The sequence below is a fragment of the Pteropus alecto genome, unplaced genomic scaffold, assembly GCF_000325575.1.
Source record: "Pteropus alecto unplaced genomic scaffold, ASM32557v1 scaffold24, whole genome shotgun sequence".
In the NCBI taxonomy this organism is placed as follows: Eukaryota; Metazoa; Chordata; class Mammalia; order Chiroptera; family Pteropodidae; genus Pteropus; species Pteropus alecto.
Window position 1 is genome coordinate 20172534 of NW_006439192.1, and position 25839 is coordinate 20198372.

Consider the following 25839-nt stretch of genomic DNA (forward strand, 5'->3'; position numbering starts at 1 on the left):
CCGGGGCCATCGTTAACTAGTTCCTGGAGAACTCTGAAGGAGCCTGACTGGCGAGGCGGAGTAGGTTCGTCTCGATTGTCGTGGAGCATCCGGTACACATCTGACTGGGGGGGCACCGAGGCTGTGGGTTCACTGAAACAATACGGTACGCAAAGCAGCATCAGGAGCATTGTGAGGCAATAGATGTGTAAGAAGCCACAAGACATCAATAAACAGTAATTACTATATTTGCAGTAACTCCTGAGCAGAGATTTAGTATCTTCAAGTTAATCTCTATTATAGTTTAAAAGACAATGTTTATTCCCATGGGTTGCCTTAAAAATGTCATTAATTAACCTAGAGGTCATGTCAGCACGTCTCCATTTCGCAAAATACTTCGGAGGGCAACTAAAATGTGACTGTTAGGAAATGGTAATTTTAAAAAAAGATTTGTCTGATGGATATATAATTATAGATAGGAACAAAATTAATTTTCTCAGAAAAAAAGACAACATACACATTATAGAAACTGCAGGAGTGAGCCCAATTTGATTATTCTTGGTCATAAAGTCATTAAATTCAGATTCATTTCAGATATTAAACTAAAAATATATGGTTTAATTTTGTTTTAAGATGAATTTGCTTTAACTCCTGGAAACAACAAAGGTATTTTGCTTGTAGATTAAAGAAGTTCAAATTGTCAGTGTTCAAAAGCATAAATGCAGAAACTTTTCATATATATCAGTTATATTGACTACATTACATTTTCTAAGTAGCCACATTTTAATTGATTTACAACAATAGCTTTATTTTAATAAACTTTCTATGAATATATTCATGATGAGCAATTGGAAAATGCCACAATAAAACTACATGTCAGGCACTAAATGCTTTATTATTTTATGCCATTCAATTGCATTATCTAGACAAGGTAGTTGCTATCTGCATGTATTTGTATACCTATATCATTTTTAGAAATAATCATCTTATATATCTGAATTTCCTTGCAGAATGGCTTTGAGATACATTATATTATTATCGTATTGTATTCATCCCAAGAGATAGCTTTGGAATATTGTTACATAGCATTCTTAAGCATTACACTACTTTAATTTATAAAAAGTGGTCTGTAATATTGAAAAACTAATGATTTTATCTCACAGTAAATCTTTTTAATTGAAGAAACTTGATGACAAAAGTACTTTGAACAAATATTCATAATAAAGAAGAAAGTCAAAACAGAGACCATTGGAAATTAAATATCTATATTATTACTAGTTTGAGGTATTCTCTTATTCATGGCAAAAATTTTATTTGGAGAAATAATTACCTCTCCACAAGATGCCATTAGAAGAGAGAAATATCATCCTTTAAAAAACCCTCTAGATCTCCCATCCCTTCCCAATTTTTGACCCCCAAAAGAGAAACATAGTGTACTAGATTATTAATCACTTTTGAGAAGTATCATACTAGACATTTATAAAGCACATTGTAGCTTTCAAAGTACATATATATTTGGTCCTTCCATGATTTCAGTTTATTAAAATTGGTCATACAAAGCTCTAGTTAGTTTATTCTTCAAATCACCTTTATCATTAAGCCTAGATATTTGCAATAAATCCTTAGCATTTTTTTCTTTAAAGCTTCTCACATAGCTTTCTTTCAATTAAGACAGTGTTAAAAGACACCAGTAAAGCTGACATTGCCCATGTGTTTAGTTAATATTCTCATTGTTCAAAAAGACTCATATTACCTCATTGAGGGTGTTTCCCCTAGAGCTGTTGAAACCTGACCCTGAAGTGTTTCCATAATATTGTCATCTGAGTACAACTGCATAGGTGTATTAAACTGAGCATGTACAATCTTCACACCAGGAAGTTCCATTTCCAAAGGAATGTTAGGGGCCATCTTAGCAGCAACTTTCAAGTCACCTGGGCAAATAGTACTAACAGTACTGACAGAAGAAGGGGTGCTACGTCCACTGCTACCGTCAATACCGGATGGAGTACTGCATCCACTGTGTTAATGACCACATTACACAGAGATGACATAGAAAAACCAGACAGGAGAACACAGAGAACAAGTACAGAGAGGTTAAAAGAAGTTGAAGACTAAAAGTAAGAGGTGAATTAAATCAAATTAAAACAAAATGTTTCTGGCTATGATTTGTTTTAAAAATGGAATGCATTTAAAAATTCATGATTGGAAAACTTGAACAAAATGAAAAGGTACAGGTGATGTTGCATTTTTTGGCTCTGTTCTCCTAGGCCATGTGTAAGTTGAAGGTTGCACATAAACAAGGTGCATAAAAAGTAGAAAAGATATGAATCTACTCAGTTTTAAAAAATAGGCCAGATAAATTTAAACTTGACAACATCACAGACAAATGGTGCAGGGAAATTACATTGGCTGGGCATCCATTTACATTTCTGAGGTGCGATATTTAAAATTAAAATATCAGTGAATGATTCTTCACAAATAGGAACTGAAGATCCAGTCAAATATTTAGGCTAAACATTTCAAAATAAGTATGTTTCAGAAGTGCTGTTCAGCTTTAATTTAATAGTAATTGGCAACTTGTAGGTTATGTGATAAAGATTATGTTTTAAGGCCATTTTGTAAAAGTTTTATTGTTACTATTTTAACTTTTTCTATTTTCATTCTTTAATTTTATGAGGAGTACACTTTAAAAAATTGTTTGGTGATTTAATACAGGCTCCAGAACAGCCAACAAATGCTTGTCACCTTGAAATTAATGATTAAAGAGCAAATAAGGTGATCTTGGATTCTTTGGAGGCTACCTAGGGGTAAGATATATTTCTTTTATACATAGCTATTTCATGTAAAAATTTGAAAGCACACATATTTTCATGCATGTTTATCATTTCCTTTTGCAGACAAGTTGAAGGGACTTCTTATTGAAACATCAGAAAGGCCAGTCATGCAAGAACAGCTAGGGAGGGCTCATGCTCTCTATGAAGCTAGATAGGAGGCTGGTCACAACTGACATGCCACGGACTAAAAAGTCATTTTTCTACATGCGTTTTAAGTACAGCATGAGAAATGCATTTTATAATAAAATGGAATATACTCAGATTTTTTTTTTTAAAGCATAGTCATTTAAGATGAAGCCAAAAGAAATGTTAGTATTAATGTAAACTTCGGTCATGCCTACAGATTAGTGTTGCTGTTAACTCAGTTCAGAGAACAATTTGTATGGTGTGTTTATCTCAAGTCAGTATTCTCTTAGGACTCAAATATGGTCCATATCTGTATTTACTCTCTGCTAACGTTGGCTCCACACAGAGAGCACAAAACAAAAGGAGTTGGGGACTGATAACTTTATCAGTGTCGCAGCCTGATTAGTCTGGACAACTCATGTTACTAAATGGATTAAAAATATTTTTTTGTCTTGTGTTATCCAATTCAGTTACCTGCACAGCCTAAATTAGATGGGTAAATAAAGACTTGCTCCTTCACTTCCTGGCTCTTGAGAACTTAAAACACAATCTGTGAATTGGTCGATCGCATATCACAATGTTAAGTGGCTTATTCACCATTTTCATAGGCTCAGCTCTACAGTGGCTCCCGAAATTGACTTCAGTTGGTAGAAGAATAGAAGTAAAATTTTAGTTGTGTTGCAGTTTAGTCAGGACAATATTGATTTGATCTAAGTATAATGAAGCCTATTAAATTATAATTTAGAGATTTGAATCACTGAATTAAATCTTGGGAGACCTGGGCTTAGAATAGTGAACCTTTTCAACAAGCATTTATGACTTCTCTGACCTGACTGTGTCTCAAGCATAGTACTAGACAGTGGACAGGTAAATTATGATCAATTCAGAACTTATAGAGATACCTTATTTTATAGTTGTGATTAGTAATCTTTGTCTGTTGTTAATGTTCTTGTATACACACAGGCATGTGTGTGTATATAACTTTATTTAAACAAAGATTATGTCTTCTGTTTCCTAGTTTATCATTCTATTTAGGGGCCTGTGTCTATTAAATAGATAGGAAATAAACTCTAAGCGAGCAAGAATTACTTGTTAATAAATTTCTGGGACTATTTTAAAAGATCTCTTGAACTGATGCTTTAAATAAAATAATTTTTATGGATTCCAGTCACTATGAATATCATCATGGGTCACCCTGACCTAGTCCTGTGACTTGGAAAGGTAGGTACTAATGAAATTTCTTGACATTGACTTGGTGACTTGGCAAGACCACCTACCTGTAAGGTTGATGATATATACTCAGTTACTTCACTCTTAGATCATTAGAGAAAGAATTAATTTTCCTGGTATGTGTACAGACTCTTTGGGACATGCTTCTGGAAGCAACTTGTCCAAAACCATTCACAGGATTGTATTTTATCATTTGATTCTTTAAAATATCTTTTATATATTTTTAATGATAGCTTCATGATAAAAATTTACATTTGCATATGAAAATACTGGCTTTTTAATATGCTTCGATTATGATGAAATCATTAAAAGAACCATAACTAGAAATGAGACTCTAGGGAGATTAACATATTATCAATTTAGCATCTCCAACTTACTTCTGATTAAAAAGTTGGTCATTAATAGTGTAGTTATAGCTTGGTATGTAGTCACTCAAAATTCCACCTTGATGAAGAATTATTTGGTGAGAACAAGAAATTCAGAAGCTACAACAGATAGTGAGGAGCCACAGGAAGAAAGGAAGGATAGTAGAGGTATTTTTACAATTCTTTAAGATTTGCGCACTGGTACCTCTTTTTTAAGCAAATCTCTCATCCCTATTTCTCCTCTTCCCTCTTCCAAATTCAGCTACATTAAAAGGCACCTTATGATGACAAAATTATGAATGGCTTGTCATTATCACCATATTTAAATTAAAATGAAAATATAAAAGAAAGCCATTACGTACCTGAATCTCTGACTTTTCCTGAATTTTTATAAAATTAAATGTTATTGGTCTTTAGCAAAGGCAAGGTACATGTTATTCTAATGTATCATTTTATTCAAGCCTCCTGAAGTCCTGCAGTTAGTGAACTTAAGTTATGCTAACTTCAAAAGAATGCAAGTTAACTGTGCTTCTTTAGGAAGACGTATATATATTTATTCAATAGTAAAATAGCATTTTAACTTTTAATCTGGTGTTATGTTATTAGGAGTAGGGTTGGGAAGCTATTGAATGTAGAGAAATAGGGAAAAGATGGAGAGGAAAGTAGAATGGGAAAAAATGAACTAACAAAGAGAAGTAAAAAAGGGTTGTGCACAGTTGCAAGTATGAGGGAGGGGTAATAGCTCCTGGTTATCCTTGCTACTCAGGAAATATTATTAGGTATTCTTTGAATTTTGTTCCTTTATCTAATGAACATTTATTTTGTTCCTTTATCTAATGAACATTTATTACTCTGTTCCAGCTGCATTTCTAGGTGGTGGGAATATAATTACATGCTTGCATTCTAGTGGGGGAAGATCTATTCTGTAGTAACTGCCTTTTAGCATCTTTCTCCTGTTCTTTCACTCCACTGCTTCTTTCTGAGTCTGACATCACAAAATTGTCTGGCTTATTTTGAGGTAATCCTCTGGGCCCAACTCCAGCTTATGAAAGGTCTGCACATAGACATCATATATCAAGTGATGACTGACCATCCACAGCAGGTGTCCTAACCTCAGATGTCTCCAGGGGCCGCACTTGTACGAAAATGGGCCAGGTATCATACATTTAGGAGTGATGGGCATTTATTCGGACAAGCTGGAGAGTAGGTGTTCCATCTTAAAAGAACTTACTTAGGTTCATTTTTGTTAAACAACCAGAAGGTTAAATAAAACATTGTCTGTGAATGAATCTACCTATGGCCCACTAGTTTGGGACACCTGATGTAGATCATTATTCAATGTTCCTAACCTGTTAGGATCAATGCAGCCTAACTACCAACTTCCTTCCTCTTGGCTGACTGAGGTCAGAAGAATGAGTTTGAGGTTTCCTGAAGTCACTATTTCCTGGCAATACAGGGCTTTAATTTCTTCTCCCGTAGGTTGGAGTTTAATTTCTAGAGAAGATATTTGAAAAGGATCATCTGAAGATGATCTGTTTCTCTGGAGGAGGGACAGCAATGAAGAGCCTGCCCATTATCATTTCAATGTGTACACAGTTATTCATGAGGGTAATCGATCTCTCTCTCTCCCTCCCAACTCTGTTTTTATTTTCCCCTAGAGGAAAAGTTCCTTTTCAAGTAGCCTCTCTTCAGTTGCAAGTATCCACAAGAATGTAAATTGATTTTTGTGTAAGAGCTAGAATGGTTGGGATTACATAATGAGCTCTGAGGGTGCACTAAAAAACAAGTGCTGAGGCCAGATGATCAGAGTCTGTCCAACCTATAAAGCTACACCAGTGTCCTCACATTTGCCCCATCTGCTTCCTTACTCCTGATGGGGTGCTGCTTTCCATTTCTGTTCTTGCTGGCCGGGCCTTCCTGAACTGGGATAGGGTACAAATGCCTGCCTCAGAGGTCGCTGTGTTCTGGATAGGATCCTCAGGGGTATTAGTTATAAATATTTGTGCTGATTGCATAACATCTCAAGCTCTATTATCTTGTCGATGTTTACTTTCAGAAATGAAGGTTAGTTGGCTCTCTTCTCTTCTAAGTGAGTTTGTTCCTTTTGCTGTTGAAATAAGCTTCAAAATGAGAAAAGTCACTCCAAACATCTAAAAGTTACTTTTCTTGGTGATTAGCAAGGATTTATTAAAGAAGCATGCACTCCAAACTTCACAATCTCAAAGCTTATGACCTGCTTCGGCCTGGGATTACGAAAGGTTTGGGCCGAATATTGTGCTTGTGTTCAAAGTAGTTCACATCCTGTAAAAACAAAGGGTTAAAAAGTTCCTCAGTGGAACACTAGTATATATCTTCAGATAAAATTAAATGAACAATAGTCGTGCAGAGCAGATTATTTACCACCAAATATTGACATGACTAAGAAGGGTGATGATGGAAACGGGGCAATTTCTTCGTTTTAACCATCTATGCACTGAATGTTCAGGAACTGGCGGATCGGACTCCAGAACATTAGAACCATGTTCTAGATGCTTGTCTTTAAAATAATACTCTGATCGTGCCTTCGGGAAAGTAAAAATAAAACAGCAAGAGCTGGACTTTTGGAAGGAAAAGACACCGTACTATCACTGTTAAGAACATGGTGGCCAGAGACTGAGTCCGATACTTACTTTTGAGGTGAACTAGGAATGAGACCCCGCAGCTGTCCATGAAGCGCATCTTGTATATTGCTAGTTGAATAGAGCCCAATGGGTGAGTTATAGGAAGCGCTCACTACCTGTCTTTTGTCATCAATGTTTGCTGCTGCAACAAAAGGCTGGGCCTTTCTGTTGTGCGCGGTACCAATGGGTTTGAACTCCTGTACAATGGCAGACAAAATACACAGAGCCACAGAATGCACGACAAAGCCGTTAATGAGCAAACCAACAGCATCGTATTGTTAATCAAGGCTTCTTTACCCACTACGGGATTAATGGCAAGGCTAAAGGAGGAGTTAGGTATAAACCTTTCTACATTCTTCATGAAATTTACATGTGCTATATTCATTCGCCAGCTGTTAAGGTGCAAAGGAATTGACCTTAGTTAAAATACTATAAAATAATTCAAACACTGTATCTTTTGTCTGCCCCCTGCTGACTTCTGTGATTATAGTTTTTTAAAAGAGTCTCCTATGACTCATTTGAATACAGAAATTTTATGTCAGAAATGAAATTTAGGGCTTAGAAAAATTATTCTAGTTAACATTTTCTCAAGTAGAACTTACGTATGCTTTCTTTTCTATTAATATTTTTATAAAATTTCCCTCATTTTAGGAAATGGAAGAATAAAATAGAAAGGGAATGAGCTTTTGTAAATAACTATACTGAATCATTTTAACTAATTCAAGTAAATGTTGTTTTTTCTTCATACCCACAACAAAGAGCAAAATTCTTAATTTGAATTAAGTTATAACCTTAAGTTTAGAAAAATAACAAGAATTAAAAGACTTTTTCCTTATGAAAGCAGAAATAAAATTTATAGAAATGACCCCTTTTTCATTATGATGATTGCATGTTTTGTATTTAAAGAACTATTCATGTTTACTCGAGTCTCAGAAAGGCTAAGGTTAGTAATGCAGAGATAGCTAATGTACATGATTCATACAAGGATTTTCACTTTACTGCTTGGGAAAGAGGATCAAACAATCAGTCCTAAACTCTGAGCTCGAAATGTGCCTGAATGATCCGAACCTCTATATTATTATTTTTTAATGTCGAACTCACGTTTTTCAATTTTTATATAGATTTATAATTTTATAAACTTGTTAAAATTTTTTTCTTCTAAGCAACTGCAGAAAACCAAAAGAGAATGTTAAAATACACATGAGCTAATTCTCTTCCCAAACCTTTTCATTCGGCAGACTTAGTAAGATAAATCTTTACAACAACATTTTCACTTGCACAGTCACATCGACCTCGGTTACTTTTATGAATGTTTTACCAGTATTTCACACAGATTTCAAGTAGTACAAACATTTATGATTATTTGAGGTGTTACTGGAAAGAGACTGTTTTTATTTAAAAAATAATGAGATCTTGTAATATTCTTGTTTGTCTCATTTTTTTTTTTCCTTCTTGTCATTAAGATGACTAAATTGTGGATGGTGCTTTTTTTGTTAGAAAAGAGACTATCTCCCCTTTTTAGTGGTGGAACCAGACAGAGTCTTGCATAGAGAATCTTATGCCTGAGGACACCAGCAACTTCCTGTAGGGACCCAAGCAGCATAATGCTTTGTTTTGGTTCTCCTGAATAGGCAATCACCATACATATTCCTTATATCCCCATCTAGGTCTATTGGCAAAGCCCACTAAAAAAAAAAAAAGTTATGACAAAGCAAATGGGGTGCAGTGTCAAATGACTCTGACTCCAGCTGCCCCAAATCTCATGGTACCTGAAAATCTGTGACATGGTCCTCTCATCAGCCTTGGATAGCGTATTTTAACACCCTTTTGAACTTGACAAGAAGGTTTGAGTTGAATACAATAGCCTGTGGTACTATAGTGTGATTTGAGTTGACTACCAGCTTAACGATTCCATTTTTTTTCCTTCAGAATAATGGCTCACTGCCTAGGAGTTGGTTGGGTGACAATATAGTTGCTGCGTTTAGATAGCAGAATGTCTGAAACAATCAGATGTGGCTTCAGAAAAATGCTGAATTCCAGAACATGTGAAAACGGTGTAGTCATACATTTATATAGTGGTCCAATCTGATTGTTTTGGCTAATTTAAAAATGAATTTGGTTAGGCTGTGTTTTATGATTAACCATTAGGATTAGACATTATTATGGCATGAAATCGTGAATTGGTAATAATTGTAAGTTAAGACAATGGCCATGATTCAAGCCTTTCTTACACTTTTTTGATATGAAAGAAGACAGAAGGCTAATTGCTTAATCTAGTTTTGGTGGGTTATAAATCTCAGGCTAATTAAAAGAGTAAATTAGACAGGACTGAAGGACTCAAACTATATGGAACTTATTTTTATTTTTATTTTTTTTTAGAATAAAGTATGACATACCTTAAAGATATATATTGGTAAATAGAATTGAAATTACAAAAATTAGTTAATACAATGTGATGGCTTTATGGGAAAAAAAATTTTCTGCCCTTATTTCATTTTATTAGTCTTTAGATGGTAATCAAACATGGATGATGATTGTCCTGTAAATGGGGCGACGTCTCTGAAAATATTTGTGCACTAATAATCTCTAGTAGTACTTCCAAATAACAGCACATAAGTTGATCAGCTCCGAGCCTTTTCTTAGCCATTTTCAGTTTTGGTTATATATTGCAAAGGTTACAAATGTGTAATTTGTTAAGGAGAAAATATCCTTCTATTTTCTACTCAGATCATAAAAGGAAGTGTTTCTAATACATGTTTCAAACATTTGTATTTGGGCTTTGCAAAGCATTAGTTTATGGGCTGCTAAGTTATTCCAAAAAAGCACAATGAAATGTATACACCAAAGGTAAACAAAATTTAATTATGGCACCGAGAGGCAACATTCTATCCAACTCTTACATCACTGTTGATGGTCAAACAGAATTGAAAGACAAAACTAATTAGATATTTGCTATTCCACTTTAAATTCTTTTTATTTATAGTGGAAAATTATTAGTAATAGAAAATAGCAGTAAAAACTTTATATAGAAGTTAATATAGTCCAGCTCTTGTGTTTATTCTATCTAGACAAAAGCATCCAGATGATTCTTATCTCTTAGGAATTCAATAAATAATCATTGCAACTAATTAAATTAAATATTATTTTTAAATGTTAGGAGCTTATATTGAAGAATTATATTTTGAATTAACAACATGCTAAAGCTGCCAGAGTAAAAGCTAAGAAATTTGGCAGAGATCCACTGACATCCAGGAGAATGCAGCTCTTGACAACAATCTCCTAAGTCCTAGAATGACCTCAGCAATGACAGCATTCAAAGACAGTTCACCTTTCAGTTTCTCACTTGGAGACATCATAAAGATTGAGTCTGAGAACTGAAGCAATTGCTGATTCCAATAGAAACATGTTTGATAATATACATACATATTTATTTACTAGAAAAAATGGTGGGGAAATAAAGGAAACATACTATATCAAGTGTTTCAATCAAGCCACAGTAATTAAATGATTATATTTTATCATATTTGGAATTTATGAACAATCACAGTATTCGATATTTGGAATTTATGAACAATCACAGTATTCAATCAAGCCACAGTAATTAAATGATTATATTTTATCATATTTGGAATTTATGAACAATCACACTATTCGATCAAGCCATAGTAATTAAATGATTATATTTTATCATATTTGGAATTTATGAACAATCACTCCCCCCGCCTCATTCTCACACCACAAATGAAAAATCAAATCACTCTTATAATTATTTTTTCTGCAGTGATCTGTTTCAAGTGTTTCCTATCTTTTATTGGGGAAGAGTTTGGAGAAATGGGAATTATGAAAGCTTGCTTTATGTTGCCTGCCATACAGTTATTAAAACTTTGTAGAATAAAGGTATGAAAATATAAACAACTTCAACCCATACCCCACCTGACTGTGCATGTAGCATGTCTTTATTTTCAAATCTTATATGCAAAGATGCAATCCTTTATACAGAAATGGAAATAGCTAACTTTTCATTTAGAAAAGAATCATTTTTGTTTCTGAAAAACATCCTTCCTGTCTTGTGATAGCTCCATTATAATTTTGAGTTGTTCAACTAACATTAAACAAAGATGAGGTAATATTTTATTTGAAAATGTAAGCTTCAAAGAAAGACAAAAAACTCTAATATACTTTTAGTCTAGAGCATTGCTTTGTTATGAAAAATGCATATGTCTGCTCATGGGCCAGGTTCAAAATTATATGGAAGCTGTTTCTTCATTGGCTGGGGCTGATCTAAATTACAACCTTTAAGATTTCAAGTAGAAATTTATAAAAATGAGATTTAACTATTTAATAACAACATGGAAAAATTAAAAAAATAGATATTAAAATTTTACATCAATTATTATTATAACTGTGTAGGGCCCCAAAGGCTAAAGCTGTTCATAGGGAAAAAGACTGAAAATAAATATACTAAGATTTTATTAGTTGTGGCTGGGTTTGGATGGTAGTATATAGTAGTGGTTTTTTTCCAACACATATATATTATTTTTAAAATTAAAAAGCATTTTATTCCAATAGCGAAGTCCGCATAACTTACAGTAAAAATTTGACTTGGGTTGAGAAACACAACTCAAATATTGCATTGCCCAGTGGCATTTTACTGTTCATCTGCAATGGCATCTTAAGGCATCATATATTAAAGGCATTTGTTTCTCACACTGACACACCTTCATTGTCTAGAAGGTTTTTTATTTGCAGAGTTTTCATTTGTGGAAAAAAAAAGACATCTCTTTGCATAGCTTTGTGTTAATTTAAAAAATAAAAGAAGAATACAAACATAACCACAGTTTAGCTTTTCTCCAATCTCATTCTACAAGTTAAATTCACTGCTTGGTTTTTATCTCTGCATTTTGTCCTAGTTTATGCTGTAAGATTTTCAGATAGCAGAGGTTGTGCTGAAATGGAGCTATGTTGTATAGGGAATGTCTGTCCTGAAAGTGCCATCTTATGTGAACTGATTGTGCAGAATTCTGGCCTGAGGATGCAAGGAGTAGGAATCCTCTGGAATCCATTAGGAAAAGAACTGAAATGTTTCTTATCTCTGAGCCCTTTAAACACTGTCTTCTTGGAGAAGGTGCCAGTAAGAAATAGTCATGACTCAAACTAAAGGAATGTTCAAGGGCTCCATCTGACTGGCTTCTGTAGCCCTTAACCTAATCTTCATCTTTTTCTAACCTATCTCATTTTCTTTTCCCCATTTGTAGTATCATAAATGTTCATATTGTCTGACCTCAAACTGTAGGACACATGGGCTAACACATAATAAACAGGAGGCCAGAGTATTTAAAATTAGGATTATGTTTCAAAATTCAATTTTTGGAATAATCATAGTTATAAATCATAGAATAGTTATAGAATAGTCATAGATTAATACTCATAGTTTACAAAAGAGGCCTCTTCTAGAGCTAAAGCTCAGACAATTGCCCTTAAATTCCAATTTTGGAGAGATGTTAGCAAAACACAGGCTCCCATTTCCTTGTAAGCTCACCCTGTGCTTATTAAGTACTTGTTGAGTCAGTCACCCACATGCCAAAGGGGCGCTGCAACATGATCAGGGATCACTGGGACTTTTGTCAGACCTATCTAATTGACGCCATATCTTGGCATCTCACATTAATGAAATGGGGTTTAAAAATTAGAAATTTTGGAAGGAAAAATAATTGCAAAAGGGTGCAGTACAATTTTAGATGTGTGCTATACATGAAAAAGGAAATTCAGAATTCTATCCAGTTTGTCCTGGTTTTAATAAGAGACTGAGTGGTCAATAAATGCGTGTATGCAAGCCTTAAATGTCTTTCTTTTTTTTTTTTTTTAGCACCACATGATCTTTTTTTCTCATGCGTTACCTCTAAGTGATGAATCGATTTAGGTGGGAAGATGTGGGTGGGCTTGGGCATGACTGCAAAAGACCATCTACAAATGACAGCTCTGCCTCAAGAACTCTGTATTTTCTTCCTCCAATTTTTTCTTCTATCGAAGATGATGTCGATTAGAAGTGTTATTATGCACCAAGCCACCTGAGAGGCCAGCCTAAGTCACCATCACCCTCCCATTACATTTATTACTTGTCTCATCCATTTCATCTTTTGCTCGTTTACCCTGAAGAGGAGAACACTTATCTGACCTAAATATCCCACTTACTTGCCCAATCACTTTTACTGTGCAACAGCTGGGGGTGGTGGTAGTATGCTCTTTGAGAACTGGTTCTCAGGATTGGTCCTGGGCAATGTTAGAAAATGCAGTTCATCTTTAGACTCTCCTGTTTCTTTTATTCGTTGGTTATTTATTGAGTGTTTTAACTGAAAATAAAGTTTTCATTCAAAGTAATTTGTAATGACCCTTGTAAGAATAATGAGGACAGCCTTCCTGGTGTCTAGGAAGGCCTATAACATAGGCAGCTTCCTATCTCACTGTCGCGATGAGGCCAGGAGGCCTTCTGATCACAGCTTGGGAGGGAGAGTACCATACTAACAATTTCGAATTAATATTCGAAATTGTTGAATTCAATATTCCTGTGAATGATTTGATGTGCCAGCTTCTTTTACTATATTATTTTACTTAAATCTTTTTAAGATTTGAGAAACCCTATGAGATACATGTATATATGTCACTCTACATGTATTTTACAGAGAAGAAAATGGAGTCTTATGGAGACGAGCGGACAACCTGACGGACAAATTCAGGAGCTGATGATACTGAAAGGGAAACACCGCTGAAGTGTAAATTACAAATACATTTTCACTTCATTTTCATTAGATATTTAGAAAAACTACACTTTGGGACTATCAGTTTAGTAGGAATACTTGTTTTAAAGGGGATATTTAATTCATATATCTGTCTCTCTAAATTTGGGGAGTTTCTAAGTAGAGGTTCTAAAACCCTTTTCTTAATTACATTTTCCAAACAGCACAATTAGGTTGGTTTAATATCAGATTTTTGGAGCTTTTGAGGATAGACATAGTCAGATATGCATCAGATTATTAAATTAATTCAGCTCAGTAGATAGAGTTGCCTCAAGGGTATATCCTTCATCTTTGTAATTCAACTGCATGTGCAGAATATCACCATGATTACATAATGCAAAACTTTTCATAGAGTAAAATTAGTTATAGAATGCCATAACTGAGAATTAAAGAAGGATGTAAAATAAGATCTGCGTGAAGACCTTGAAGAATTAAAGTTCGTGATAACTATTAGATTAGACACACCTGTTTCAAATGGTAGACTGTTTTTGTTTTGCTTTGTTTTAACATCTTAAACTTCTTGGATTACCTCATGGTCACTTGGCAGAAGTATATCATAAAAATGAAAAAAAGAAGTGGAAATAGCCAAATTTCTCCTGATAAAACATATTTGCCTTTTAACGAGATGTTTGCCTAGGCATTCTCTTTTTTTTTTATGTAAGAAGACATGGATAACATAAATTAATCTCAGAGTAAAGATGGACAACTACTTCATCAAGTGGCTGATTCTAATTTTTTATATTTGCCACTTCTTCCTCTTGCAGGTCATCAACATCATTTAAAAGGAAATGTAATGCGAATATCATTTACTTTCAAATTCATACCTGTGGTTCTGATTCTAAGTTGATTTTGAAAGGATGAGACTTCCCATCTTCAGATACCTGTGGAGACCATAAGCGAGTTTCTGCCCTATAAATAAAATAAAGTTTGTGAACTCCAAATTCTAATGGTACTTCTGTTTTTAGTATCCTTTAATTTCTTATTATGTTTGTGAAAATGCTATCAACTCTTGATTATTTAAGCAAAAGCAATATTCCTTGCTCATTATTCTGTGTTCTCCCATCTAGTCTTACTTTTGAATGTACTTTTGGGGAAACTCGAATGGACCCAAATGGACTACTATGGATTGAATGTTTGTGTCCTTTTCAAATATATATGTTGAAACTCTAATCCCCAGTGCGATGGTGTTTGGAAGTGGGGTCTTTGGGAGGTAATTAGGGTAAGATTAAGTCATGAGAGTAGAGATCTGATGGTGGGATTAATGCCCTTATGAAAAGAGGAAGAGACACAAAAGCTCTCTGTGTGTGTGCATGCACCTAGGAAGACAAGGCGAGGCCATAATCAGGAAGAGGATTTGCTGTTGGCACCAAGGAAATGTGCTTTGTCCAATCCTTCTTATGTATCTGTTTAGGACTGTAGGCCCCAAAGGGACTGCATGCTGGACAGGAACACAGGTTATACGTATAGGAAAAGAGTCAGTTTCATCCCATGAAACGGCAGATCAACTGTGTGCCTTCTGTACCAGCAGGGGAAATTGTGAATGTGATAGCAATAGGAAAAATACGCACAACTACAAAAAAACAAAAACAAAAACAAAACATTATTTTTACAATTCAGTTTTATATCAGGGCTCTGATGGCAAAAAATCTGGTTCAATTTCCTAATATTGTTTTTGGTCAGAAATGTCTCATTATCTAACATAATCATGTGTGCATGCACTCTCACACCTTGTGAGATTCTTCTGGGCTGAATTCTATACAAAAGAGCTAATGGCATGTAACATATTAGCAACCAATTTTTTAACATGACCACATTTTGTCAAGAGATTCTTTTAGGAGGATCCTTAAAAACCATTCACTACCGCATTTAGAACAGTAGGATAACTAGCTGTGCTGTGTCGTGTTCCTGTGGCCAATACTTTTAATGTTTCTATTTTCATAGTCAATTAATTGGATTAACATTCATTTAGCCTCTTTCATTATTCTGACATTCCCGAGAATTCCTTTTAGAAATAGTTTGTTAACAACTACTAGGTTGACTAACTTCGGTGAAGAACAGAACAAAGTAGTTGATATATAAAAATGTCAGTCAAAATTCTAGGTTCTGTGACACCCTTCTCACTGGGAGGATGAAATCATTTATAATTCTGGCTCAGCTTCTCCTGCCAAACAGATCACATTTTAGCACCATTAATTAAAGAGCACCTGTCAATTTTGAGACATAGCTGGTGTGCTGCTGCTTTAATCCTGTCCTGTGCATCAGCATGAGTCATGGACTCTGTACCGAAGCCATCAATAGCTAGGATGACATCTCCAGGACACAGGTTAGCAGCTGCTGCCTTGCTTCCTGGAGTAATCTGGAAGAAATCATGGCACCATTTAAAAATCAACATCTTGCAGTATCTTAAGTTACATGCCCAAAATTTGTATTTCAGCTTGGTAACATTTTAAATGCTTTACTGGGCAAAGAATCTGGTCTAATTTAAAACAACTGTTAATCAATCAATTGTGTTAGCTCTATTTTTCCATCATGTTAAATAATTTTGTTTTTTACTAACCACATTTCATCTGTCATGACATCACTTATTCTTTTTAAAACACCGTCCATAACTCCATTTGAATTGCATTTTCTATGCTTTAAACAAAATAATTTATTTCTTTTAGGGTTTTTGTCATCTCAAACTCTTTTTAGGAATAGAACTTCACTAAATTAGGGAACTTTTATATTTGAATTGAAAATGCTAGAGTGAGCATGTATATGGTGATGGAAGGAAATTTGACTTCGGGTGGTGAACATACAATGTGATATACATATGACATATTATACACTTGAAACCTATACAATTTTATTAACCAGTGTCACCCCAATAAATTTAATTGAAAAAAATAAAAAAAAAATAAAAAAATAAAATAAATCTCACCCCTCCTCTGTGTGTGTGTTTGTGTGTACACATGAATAAAAATGCTTTAGCATCTTTACAAGTTATGATTTTTAAAATTCACATGAGGAGGGGGCACCGAGGATGTGGAAGGCTAGAAAGAGAATCACTCTTGCATTAATAAGAAGAAGCCATATAACATATAAAATTATAACTTTTCATGAACTCTTCAGAGAGCTGAAGTTGCAGGGCAACCAACTAGCCTAGAATTTCAGGAAAGATAGGTTCCTCCAAGGAAAGACAAAATGTAAGCATAGGCTCGCCTGTATCAGAGCACAGAAGAAGATGGGACTACCATACTAGCTGTTAGGAAGAATTCAGCTAAAATTATGAACAAATTGCTAAAGGTCAAGTGCAAATTAGCATTGAGAATCTAGAACCCTGGGAACCGCAGACACACAAGAAGCTTGTATTCACGCACAGCCCCTTCTCCATGAATGAAGGATAGGAGGAACAAATAGAAAACAACTAACAAGATGCCAGATTTTAATTAAACTCTATCAGCAGTTACATTAAATGTAAATGGTCTAAATATACAACACTTTTTTTTTTTAAGAGATTGTCAAATTAGATAAAAAAGCAAGGTCCAATTTTATGCTATCTATAAAAAATCCATTTTGGTTTCTTTTTTAGGCAGGGGGAAGGATGAAAGGTCTACTTAAGGATATGGGGAAAATATGGTCGTTAAATGTTTAAAAAATAGAAATTTGAGATTATTACCATGTTGAGTATTCAGTTAAAAGGCAATGATTCTTTTGATTGCTATACCTGCGCCCAGTTTTTCTGGGTAAATTCCAACTATTTACCACTGCCTAATAGTCCTCACCTGATCTTTCATTGCCTAATTCTCTAGCTTCATCTCACCTCATTCCCGCCTCTGCTCATCCATTGCACTGTAGCCATTCCGATTTCCTTTTAGTTCCTCAAACAGGCCAAGCACATACCCTCTTTGGGGCTTTACATGAACTGTTATGTTTGCCTGAAATACTTTCCCCACGCTTTATCCAGTTGCTCCTTCTCATCCTTTAGGTCTAGGCTTAAAAGTCACCTTCCCAGGGAGACTTCGCTAAACATCTGAAGTAACCTCCCCAGGTCCTATCGCATCATTCTCCACCACTGCACCTTGTTCATTTCCTTAATGAAGACTATTCATACTTTTACATTTGTTTATTTACTTGTGTATTATCTGTCTTCCCAACTGGACTGGAAATTCTTGAGGATATGTGTATACTATTATGTATATTCCTAATGCTTCACAGTATATATTACAGTGTTTTGAATTAAAAATTAATTGAAAAATGAATGAAAAGTCTATTTAAATCAGAGTTTATGAAACAAAAAAAGCTACTTTCTACATGCGCAAAGATTATGGCTCTTATCCTTAACCTATCATTGTTATATTTGCAAATTCCTACTATTAAAGCAGAATAATACATACATAGAACTTGAATTAAACCTGAAACTGCTCCAGGAATAAACTAGATTGTTCCTAATGTTTTACTTGAGGATCTGTCATTATTTCATTTTTTTAATAGCTTAATCTAGCTATTCAATGTAAACTTGTGCCTCTAAGGAATATTTAAGACTCATCTAAATAAATAAAATTGCCAAAATAGTAAATTTTCACGGGTCCTAGGTCTTTAGTCTCTTCACTGAAGTGTTTGTTTGTTGTACTCACTTTATTTCCGTGATCATCCTACTGTAGTGATCACAATCATTTTTCATTAGGAATTGTGTATAGGATCTGGGTGAAGCAACTGGGAATTATTATATCTCAGTCTTTGGGAGGCATTTCATAGCTGTTTTCCATTTAGAAATTCTCCCAGAGCCAGAAATGTTAGAAGAATAAAAGTTTTCATTCCCGATGTGACTTGTAGAGATAAAAATAATCTTAAACTTTCAATTTTCTCCAGCTATAGTTTGTCAAAATTAGTACTATCCATTTTCTTTAACTCCTAAGACCAGAATACGTTCCTTTGAGTTAAAATATGAGAAAATCGTGGCTCAATGTGTTTACTTTTAAAGCCTCACCTAGATTTTCTAATATAATTAAATAGATTTAGGTTATATAATACTTTTTTTTTATAGCTCTGATTAGAATGAGTGAACGGTAGGGTTGGGTGTGTATCTGTCTGTATAAATTTGGTGTACTGCACTTAGATACTGAATATTACTAAATTTTATTAACAGTATTAATACCAAAGTTAATAATACTATTTTATATTTACCCAAAATATTACATTTGCAAAGCTCCTTGTAATAACTTTGACTACTACAACAACTCTAGGACAAGCTGGACTAAGTAGACTGCTTCTATTTTCAGAGGAGAAGTATCTAAGTAGCCTGTGGCTTTTTATTAAGTTAGGAGAAGCTGTACAGCTATGTCACCAGCTAATTCAGAAGTCAAATAGGAAAGATAGTTGACAGTGATGGCCAGAACCCGTTTCTGATTTTGCATTCAACCTGGATATCCTGGGACCTCAAAGGAGAGAGATGATAAAAAAGAAGAAAAAAAAAGAATAATGAGAGAAAAGGAAAAAACATGATCCCTTTACTTCTTTCTAGTTTTCGAGTTCAGCTAGGCTAGTGATCAGAAAAGACCACTAAATTGGCCTGGTTTTAGTAAGTTAAACTATCTGTTTAATCATAAGAATGTATTATTTCCTAACATTATTTTATATTATTACTTTATATTATTATATTACTTTATATTATTGCTCACGTTTTTTGTTAACATGTTTTCCCAAAGTGGGAGAAGCGAGAGCTAAATGAGGCAAAGTTTTCCAATGGCTTATTTATGATTCAGATTCATTAGGGTCTCAAATAGCAAAAGCATTGCAAAGATCATTGGAAATAGTACTGCCATCAATCACTTAGCACCATGTTTTCAAACTTGTCTGATTAGAAGAATCACTTTGGGTTCTTGATGAACATAAAGGCTCTGATCCCATTCCAGATCTTTGGAATCATGAATCAGATGCCTATGGGGGAGGGGGGCGGCGGGGAGCTAGGGAATTTGTGTTTTTAACAAGTGCCTCAGATGATTTTCATTATTCACAGCAACCTATTATTTGAGTCTGTTTAGAAAAAACTAATTTAAAACATAGATAAATCGCCTATAATATTCTATTTACTGTGGGAGAAATGAGGGAAGTCCAAGACATGGCCTTGATGGGATTTTTATGATAAGAATAGAAATGATTGAAAAAGTTATGAAGTAAGACAAATATATACAGAAGGGTTGTTCTGTGGGGCGTGGGTCAAAATACAGGAATACTTCGGAGGTATTGTAGGCTCAGTTCCAGACCACCGCGCATTGCGATACTGCAAGGTGTAATCTGTTTGCTGGTGGATGGCCTTGCCTTCACTTAGTACAAAACCCCCGCAATATCTGTGAAGTGCAATAAAGCAAAATACAATAAAATGAGGTATGCCTGTAACGAAGAACTTTATCGTTCGGTTGTTCTCCATTGCCTACGAATAAACTCCAGTCCCTCACCTGGCATCTCGAGCCCTCTAGTACCTACAGTCTACATTTCCAGAACCATACCCTGCATCAGTTAAATCAGAATCTCTGTAAATAGTACCTAGGCGTGGATATTTTCCAAACATATCTCAGTGAGTCGAATGTGCAGCCAGTGTTGAGAACTATTATGGTATCATTGCTATTATTATGGGTATTGTATTATTATTGAGAAATATTATCACACTTAATTCTCAATATGATCTTTTAAGGTGAGAAAACTGATGCTCAGAAAGTATAAGGAATCTGCTTAGAGTCACACATCCAGTGAAAATCCGAATTTGCCTTATGGGTCTCTCTAACTTTATAGCTCAAGCTCTTCTACTATCCCACCATGCCATTCCTGCAGCAATCTCTCTCCCTGACTCCTATCTCTTAGGCCATACTTTTTTCCCATAGAATCCTGGACAGGTTGTATCATGGTGGTTTATGAACATATCCCTTCTCTTCTACTGATATATGAGCTACTCAGGGCGTAGAAACCCATTAAGTTATAATTGCATCCCCCACAGTGTCTTCCACATGCAATTCTTTCTACACTTAATAGATATTTATGGGATGTATGAATGTTCTCAACATATGAACCAGCACTTCCGTGCAGACACATCTTTGGTAGAACAAAACTAAACAGGGTTTTTATTTATATCAACCTTCCTTTTTATAAAATTTTATTTTATTAGTTTAAGTGTATAGTACATTGGTTAGACATTTATATAGTTTATAAAACGATTTCTCTAATTGCTTTCTCTCCTCTGGCTTTCCAACCTTCCAACCTATTATACTTGAATCCTAGGAAAGGATTGTATTCAACTGTAAACATTTCTTTCTAAAAGTTCATATTTCAAATATAGTTCATATTAAAGTAATATATTTTTCTATGTTAAAGCTTTGAGTAACTTAAGAATTACACTAATGTTTTCTGTGTTGGACCTGAATCCATATAGCATTCTTGGTTATAGTGATCTGGAATCTGGGTATACTCTGAATAGAAAGGAAGGAGGAAGGAAGAGGAATTGAGTGGGAAAGAACATCCTGGCATCAGAGATATACAATAATTCTACATCATATGCACGAAGAAGCTTGTACTTCATTCCAAATTGAACCATTTGTGAAAACAAACAATCTGTAAGTTGGCAGTGACAGTAGATCTACCTTCTGGGTGGTCCAAATACTTCAGAAAGAAAGACTCTTTAGAACCTTCTTGCCAGAAAAAGAAAAGCAGCTCACTTAGAGATGTGAACCTTAAACTTTATTCCGTGAAATACTTAGGCCAGTTACATATGGTGTTTGCAAATGCCTCCCACTTCCCCAAAGTGAACATCCACAACATAATTTATATTGCACAAAATCTAGTACGCCTAATTGGCTAGAAATTGCTTTCCTGAAAATCGTGTGTATCACAACCAATTGCTTTTTCTTTTCTTTTTTTTTTTTTTTTGAGAATGTTTGGTGTTTGACCTACCTTACTTTTGATGTTTTTCATGATACAAAGGTTAACTCAGCTGATGAACTGGATTGTATGGGGCATAATTTTGAATGATGAAAGGAGCCACATTTGAAACCCCCTCCCCCCACGCTGGTGAAGCGGAGGGCCACTATCCAGGAGCATTGCTATAGTCTGGATTTGTAGAGTGGGAGGCAGGGAGGGACGGGGATAGCTTGTAGGAGGACAACAAATGATTTGACTTGAGGAATACATCTCATTTACGGGACTTACGTTAAGTGTAGGCATTGCTATTTCAGTTCTTTGCATACTTAGGAACTTATCTAAAGTAGACAAATCAATTAACAGTAAAACAATTCTCACTCATCTTTATTGTGGAGTTTTTTGAGGACAGTCTGCACTTATTTATGATAGTTATGTTAAAAAGTGAACGATTTAGTCAATCATTTACATTAACATATATATTTCATAATATATATGATGTACAAGGTGCTGTGCTTGGCACTGAGTAAGCCCCCAAATTTGAAAGTTTCTGCTATCGGGGAGCATGTGATACGTGGGATACAGATGCACTCAAACATCGGTGGTTTAAGCGTAATGTCGAGAGAGGTCGTAGGTCAGAGCTATGGTAATCAAATGTATGAAATACTTTTTGCTGAGAGGAGGCTAGGAGAGTGCTATCTGACTGCGTTTCCACAGGCATTTAGGACAGTGGGGTCGGGTGCGGAAGAGCATTCTGGAGAAAAAAGATAGAGGAGCAAAGATATGTTAGAGAAATCCTAAGCAGTCCAGAGTAGCGGACTGCTCTGTGAGTGACAGGAAGAAAGGGAGAGAGGAAGAAGAGAGAGGGAGGAAGTAAAGTTGGAAACTTGAGCTGGAATAGAAGGTGAAAGCCACAGATGGGTAGAAAGACCACACATATATTCTATAAACTAGGAATGCCATCGAAGGATGTTTGAGAACGGGGAAGATAGGAGCAACCTTGCATTTCCCGAAGATGGTTGGGAAGAATACGGAGGGTGATTGGAGAGGGGCTGCAAACAGGTAGAAATCTTGAAGAGGGACAGTGGTAGAAAAAAAGGAAAGTGGTAGATATTAAAAATATAGATTCAGTAGGACCAGGTGATGAAGTGGATGGCACAGAACATCTATTTGGAATTATCTGTACAATTAGCAGAATTTTTCAATCTGTGGACTTCAGAGTGCAGACTTTGGAGGCAGATAGGCCTGACATCAAATTCTATCCCACCACTTGTGTTCATCAGCAGGTTAATGAATCTCTTGAAACTCACTCTCTTCATCTGTAAAAAGGGATATTACTGCTACTATTCTTACTGGATTATTGTGAGATTTAAATGTCAGTGCATATAAAGGGCTTAGCTGAGTGCATGGCAAGCAAGAGTATAATAACACACATATAACCTTACTGACTACCTTTACATGTAATACAAAAATTATAGAAGTCATAGAATAATTCTATCTACTTACAAAACCTATAGTTATTTTTGTGAAATATATTTTAATCTTTTTCCAAATTATTTTTAGTATTCTTATGGTTTTAGTGGAAATAGTCTCAATTAGGTGTTCACTAAGGCAAAAAATGTTCAAGCAAATATGCTTTCATTTATTCAACATAAATCTACCATTTGCATGATTTTAGGGACACCTGGAATACAAAACAGTTTAGTTTTACCTGCTCTCATTGAGTTAAATTAATTGAAGAGAAAAAGACATGGTCAGATAAAGTAATCATGTATGGTTGTACACTGTTATTGAATCAAGTGTCAAAATGAGTGATACAAATTAGCAATGAGTTAAAAATTCAAACAATAATTAGTTTCCCAAATACTAACTGTCTTTATTTCAAATACATTTGCCAATAGCTCTTTCAGTCCAACTCCCAAATGTAAGCACTGCTTTAAATAAACTTTGTTCGAAATGTCAACAATTCAAAATTTCAAACATAAGATGAATCATATTGACATGTTATGTAGTAATAGTAAGATATTTCCTTTATAAATTACTTAAAGAATTTTTGTGACAAAATTAGGATTTGATATAAATATGATTTATCCTTTGGTAGAATTCAAAAGCTTATTTCATTTAATATAAACAAATGAAAACTATACTCCAGAAATTTAAAAAATATTTCTTAGTAGAGATAATGGAAACTGTTTTCTTTGGTAAATCCATAAAAGGCATTGCTTGGCCCAGATCACTGAACCATTTTCTGCTTAATTTACTTAGGAGCATTTTTGGATATGTTAAGTTCTCATGTCTCATACAAAAACACATGTCAGATATGTTTATATGTTTTTGAAAAATGTAAAACAAAGCTTGAAATGTTCTATGGTGTGCATCCGTATGATACATGATTGGAGATATTTTTAAAAGACATTGGTTTGCAAATCTCATAGACGTATAAATAGAACAGAATTTAAAAGATGTTACCTTGTTCAAAACTCTAGGTGAGTAAATCAGATTATAAAGTATACATTTATAAAATACAGTATAATCAATAAGGAAGAAAAGCACACAAAGTATAATAGTCTCAATTTTTTTGCTTTTGACTTAGGTTTAATATGTTTTATATGTGGTAATTGAAATAAGAATTTTCTATTAAGACAAATACTGTGTTAGAAAACAATTAACGAGACCAACTAGAAATTTACCGACAGGACAGAAATCCTGAAGTTTCCTCTTTCTTTTTCCCCAATTAGACAATACTTGAGAATATTAAGTAAGGAAAGCTTGACTTTAATGGTAGCGCATTACTTTCAGAGTTATTAGGCTGAGTGGTGACTTTCCATCAGGTAAACTAAACTATCTGACCCGTTTTCTTCGTAGTTTGAGTTATAGGTGATGATGCCTCAGCCAAGTTCCCAGGTTTAAAAAAACATTTATTCAAAATGCCTGGAAACTTAAGAATACAGATTAGTAATATTTTCCCTGTCTGGGCTGATATAAGCCGTTCCAATTTGGCCGACCCGGTTGTGCCCCGTGAACAGCGCCCTGCTGAAGTTTTCATCCAGACAAGAAAAGCACTTAGATGCACTACTCCAAGACAAAACCGTAGTGTCGCTCCTCCGTCTCTCCTTACCCGGGTCCCCATCTCTCCTTCCTGGGACCCATCTCGTTTGTTACTGAAAGGAGACAGGAGTGGAGGACAAGAGGGTACCCAGCCCTCGTAGCCTAGCCTTCTCTGAGCTCAGGGAAATCACGCTGTCAGTTCAACTCTCCTCGAGAAGTCGCTGGGGACCGAAAGGATGCAGAGGCCATTGGAGCTGACTTGGTTAATTCTCTAAGCTGCTCTGCTTGCTCCCAGCCTCAGTTTGCCAAGTCGTCGCCGCCGCTGCTTAAACCGTGAACGCGAAGCCGAAGACCCACCCAGCGCACCTGCGCTCACTGGCCACTCTCTGCTCCTGGGGGGCCCGCTGCACGCCAGAGTCCCCAACTTGCAGCAAAAGAACGGAAAACACCTACCCTGGTGATGATCAAAGGCTGGTTGAAGTCTATGCCCCCCGAGAGTCTGAACCCCCAGGGCGCAGGGCCGGGGAGGACCACGTTCTGGGGCATGGTCCCTCTTGGCGCGGCCTTCCTAGGGTGGGGGAGCGTTGACGTCCAGACACTGCGGCGCAGCGAGGGGCGGCCCTGCCCACGGCAAGTGTCCCCGAGCCGGACAGCCCACTATGCTCCTCGGGCAGTGTCCTCACTCCGACTGCGGAGGACCTTTATCTCCGCTCCCGAGTGACGTCACGGACCGACCCTCCTCCCCGCCTCCTCCCACTAAGGAGAGCTCCAACTTTGGAAGAAAGACACGCGCCAGACCCAAGGGAGTTTACAGACGCGCACTGGCTGGGTGCAAGCTCCAGACCTCTCCCGCGGGCCCTGGAGGAGGCTTCGAGTTACAACTTTCATCACTCTATTAAAGTAACACCTGTCCTTC

General features: G+C 35.6%; 1 protein-coding gene across 1 annotated transcript in view; it reads right to left on the reverse strand.

Annotated features, from left to right (window-relative positions):
- Window positions 1-25618, reverse strand: part of PDLIM3 (PDZ and LIM domain 3) — a 29824-nt gene extending 4206 nt beyond the window's left edge. The window contains exons 1-6 of the mRNA XM_025049977.1: window positions 25377-25618; window positions 16193-16344; window positions 14813-14897; window positions 6768-6835; window positions 1733-1996; window positions 3-132 (exon numbers count right to left, since the gene is read on the reverse strand). Of these exons, the coding sequence (XP_024905745.1) occupies window positions 3-132; window positions 1733-1996; window positions 6768-6835; window positions 14813-14897; window positions 16193-16344; window positions 25377-25469 (792 nt within the window). The 5' untranslated portion in view covers window positions 25470-25618. The remainder of the gene's footprint in view (window positions 1-2; window positions 133-1732; window positions 1997-6767; window positions 6836-14812; window positions 14898-16192; window positions 16345-25376) is intronic.
- Window positions 25619-25839: the final 221 nt, after the last annotated feature.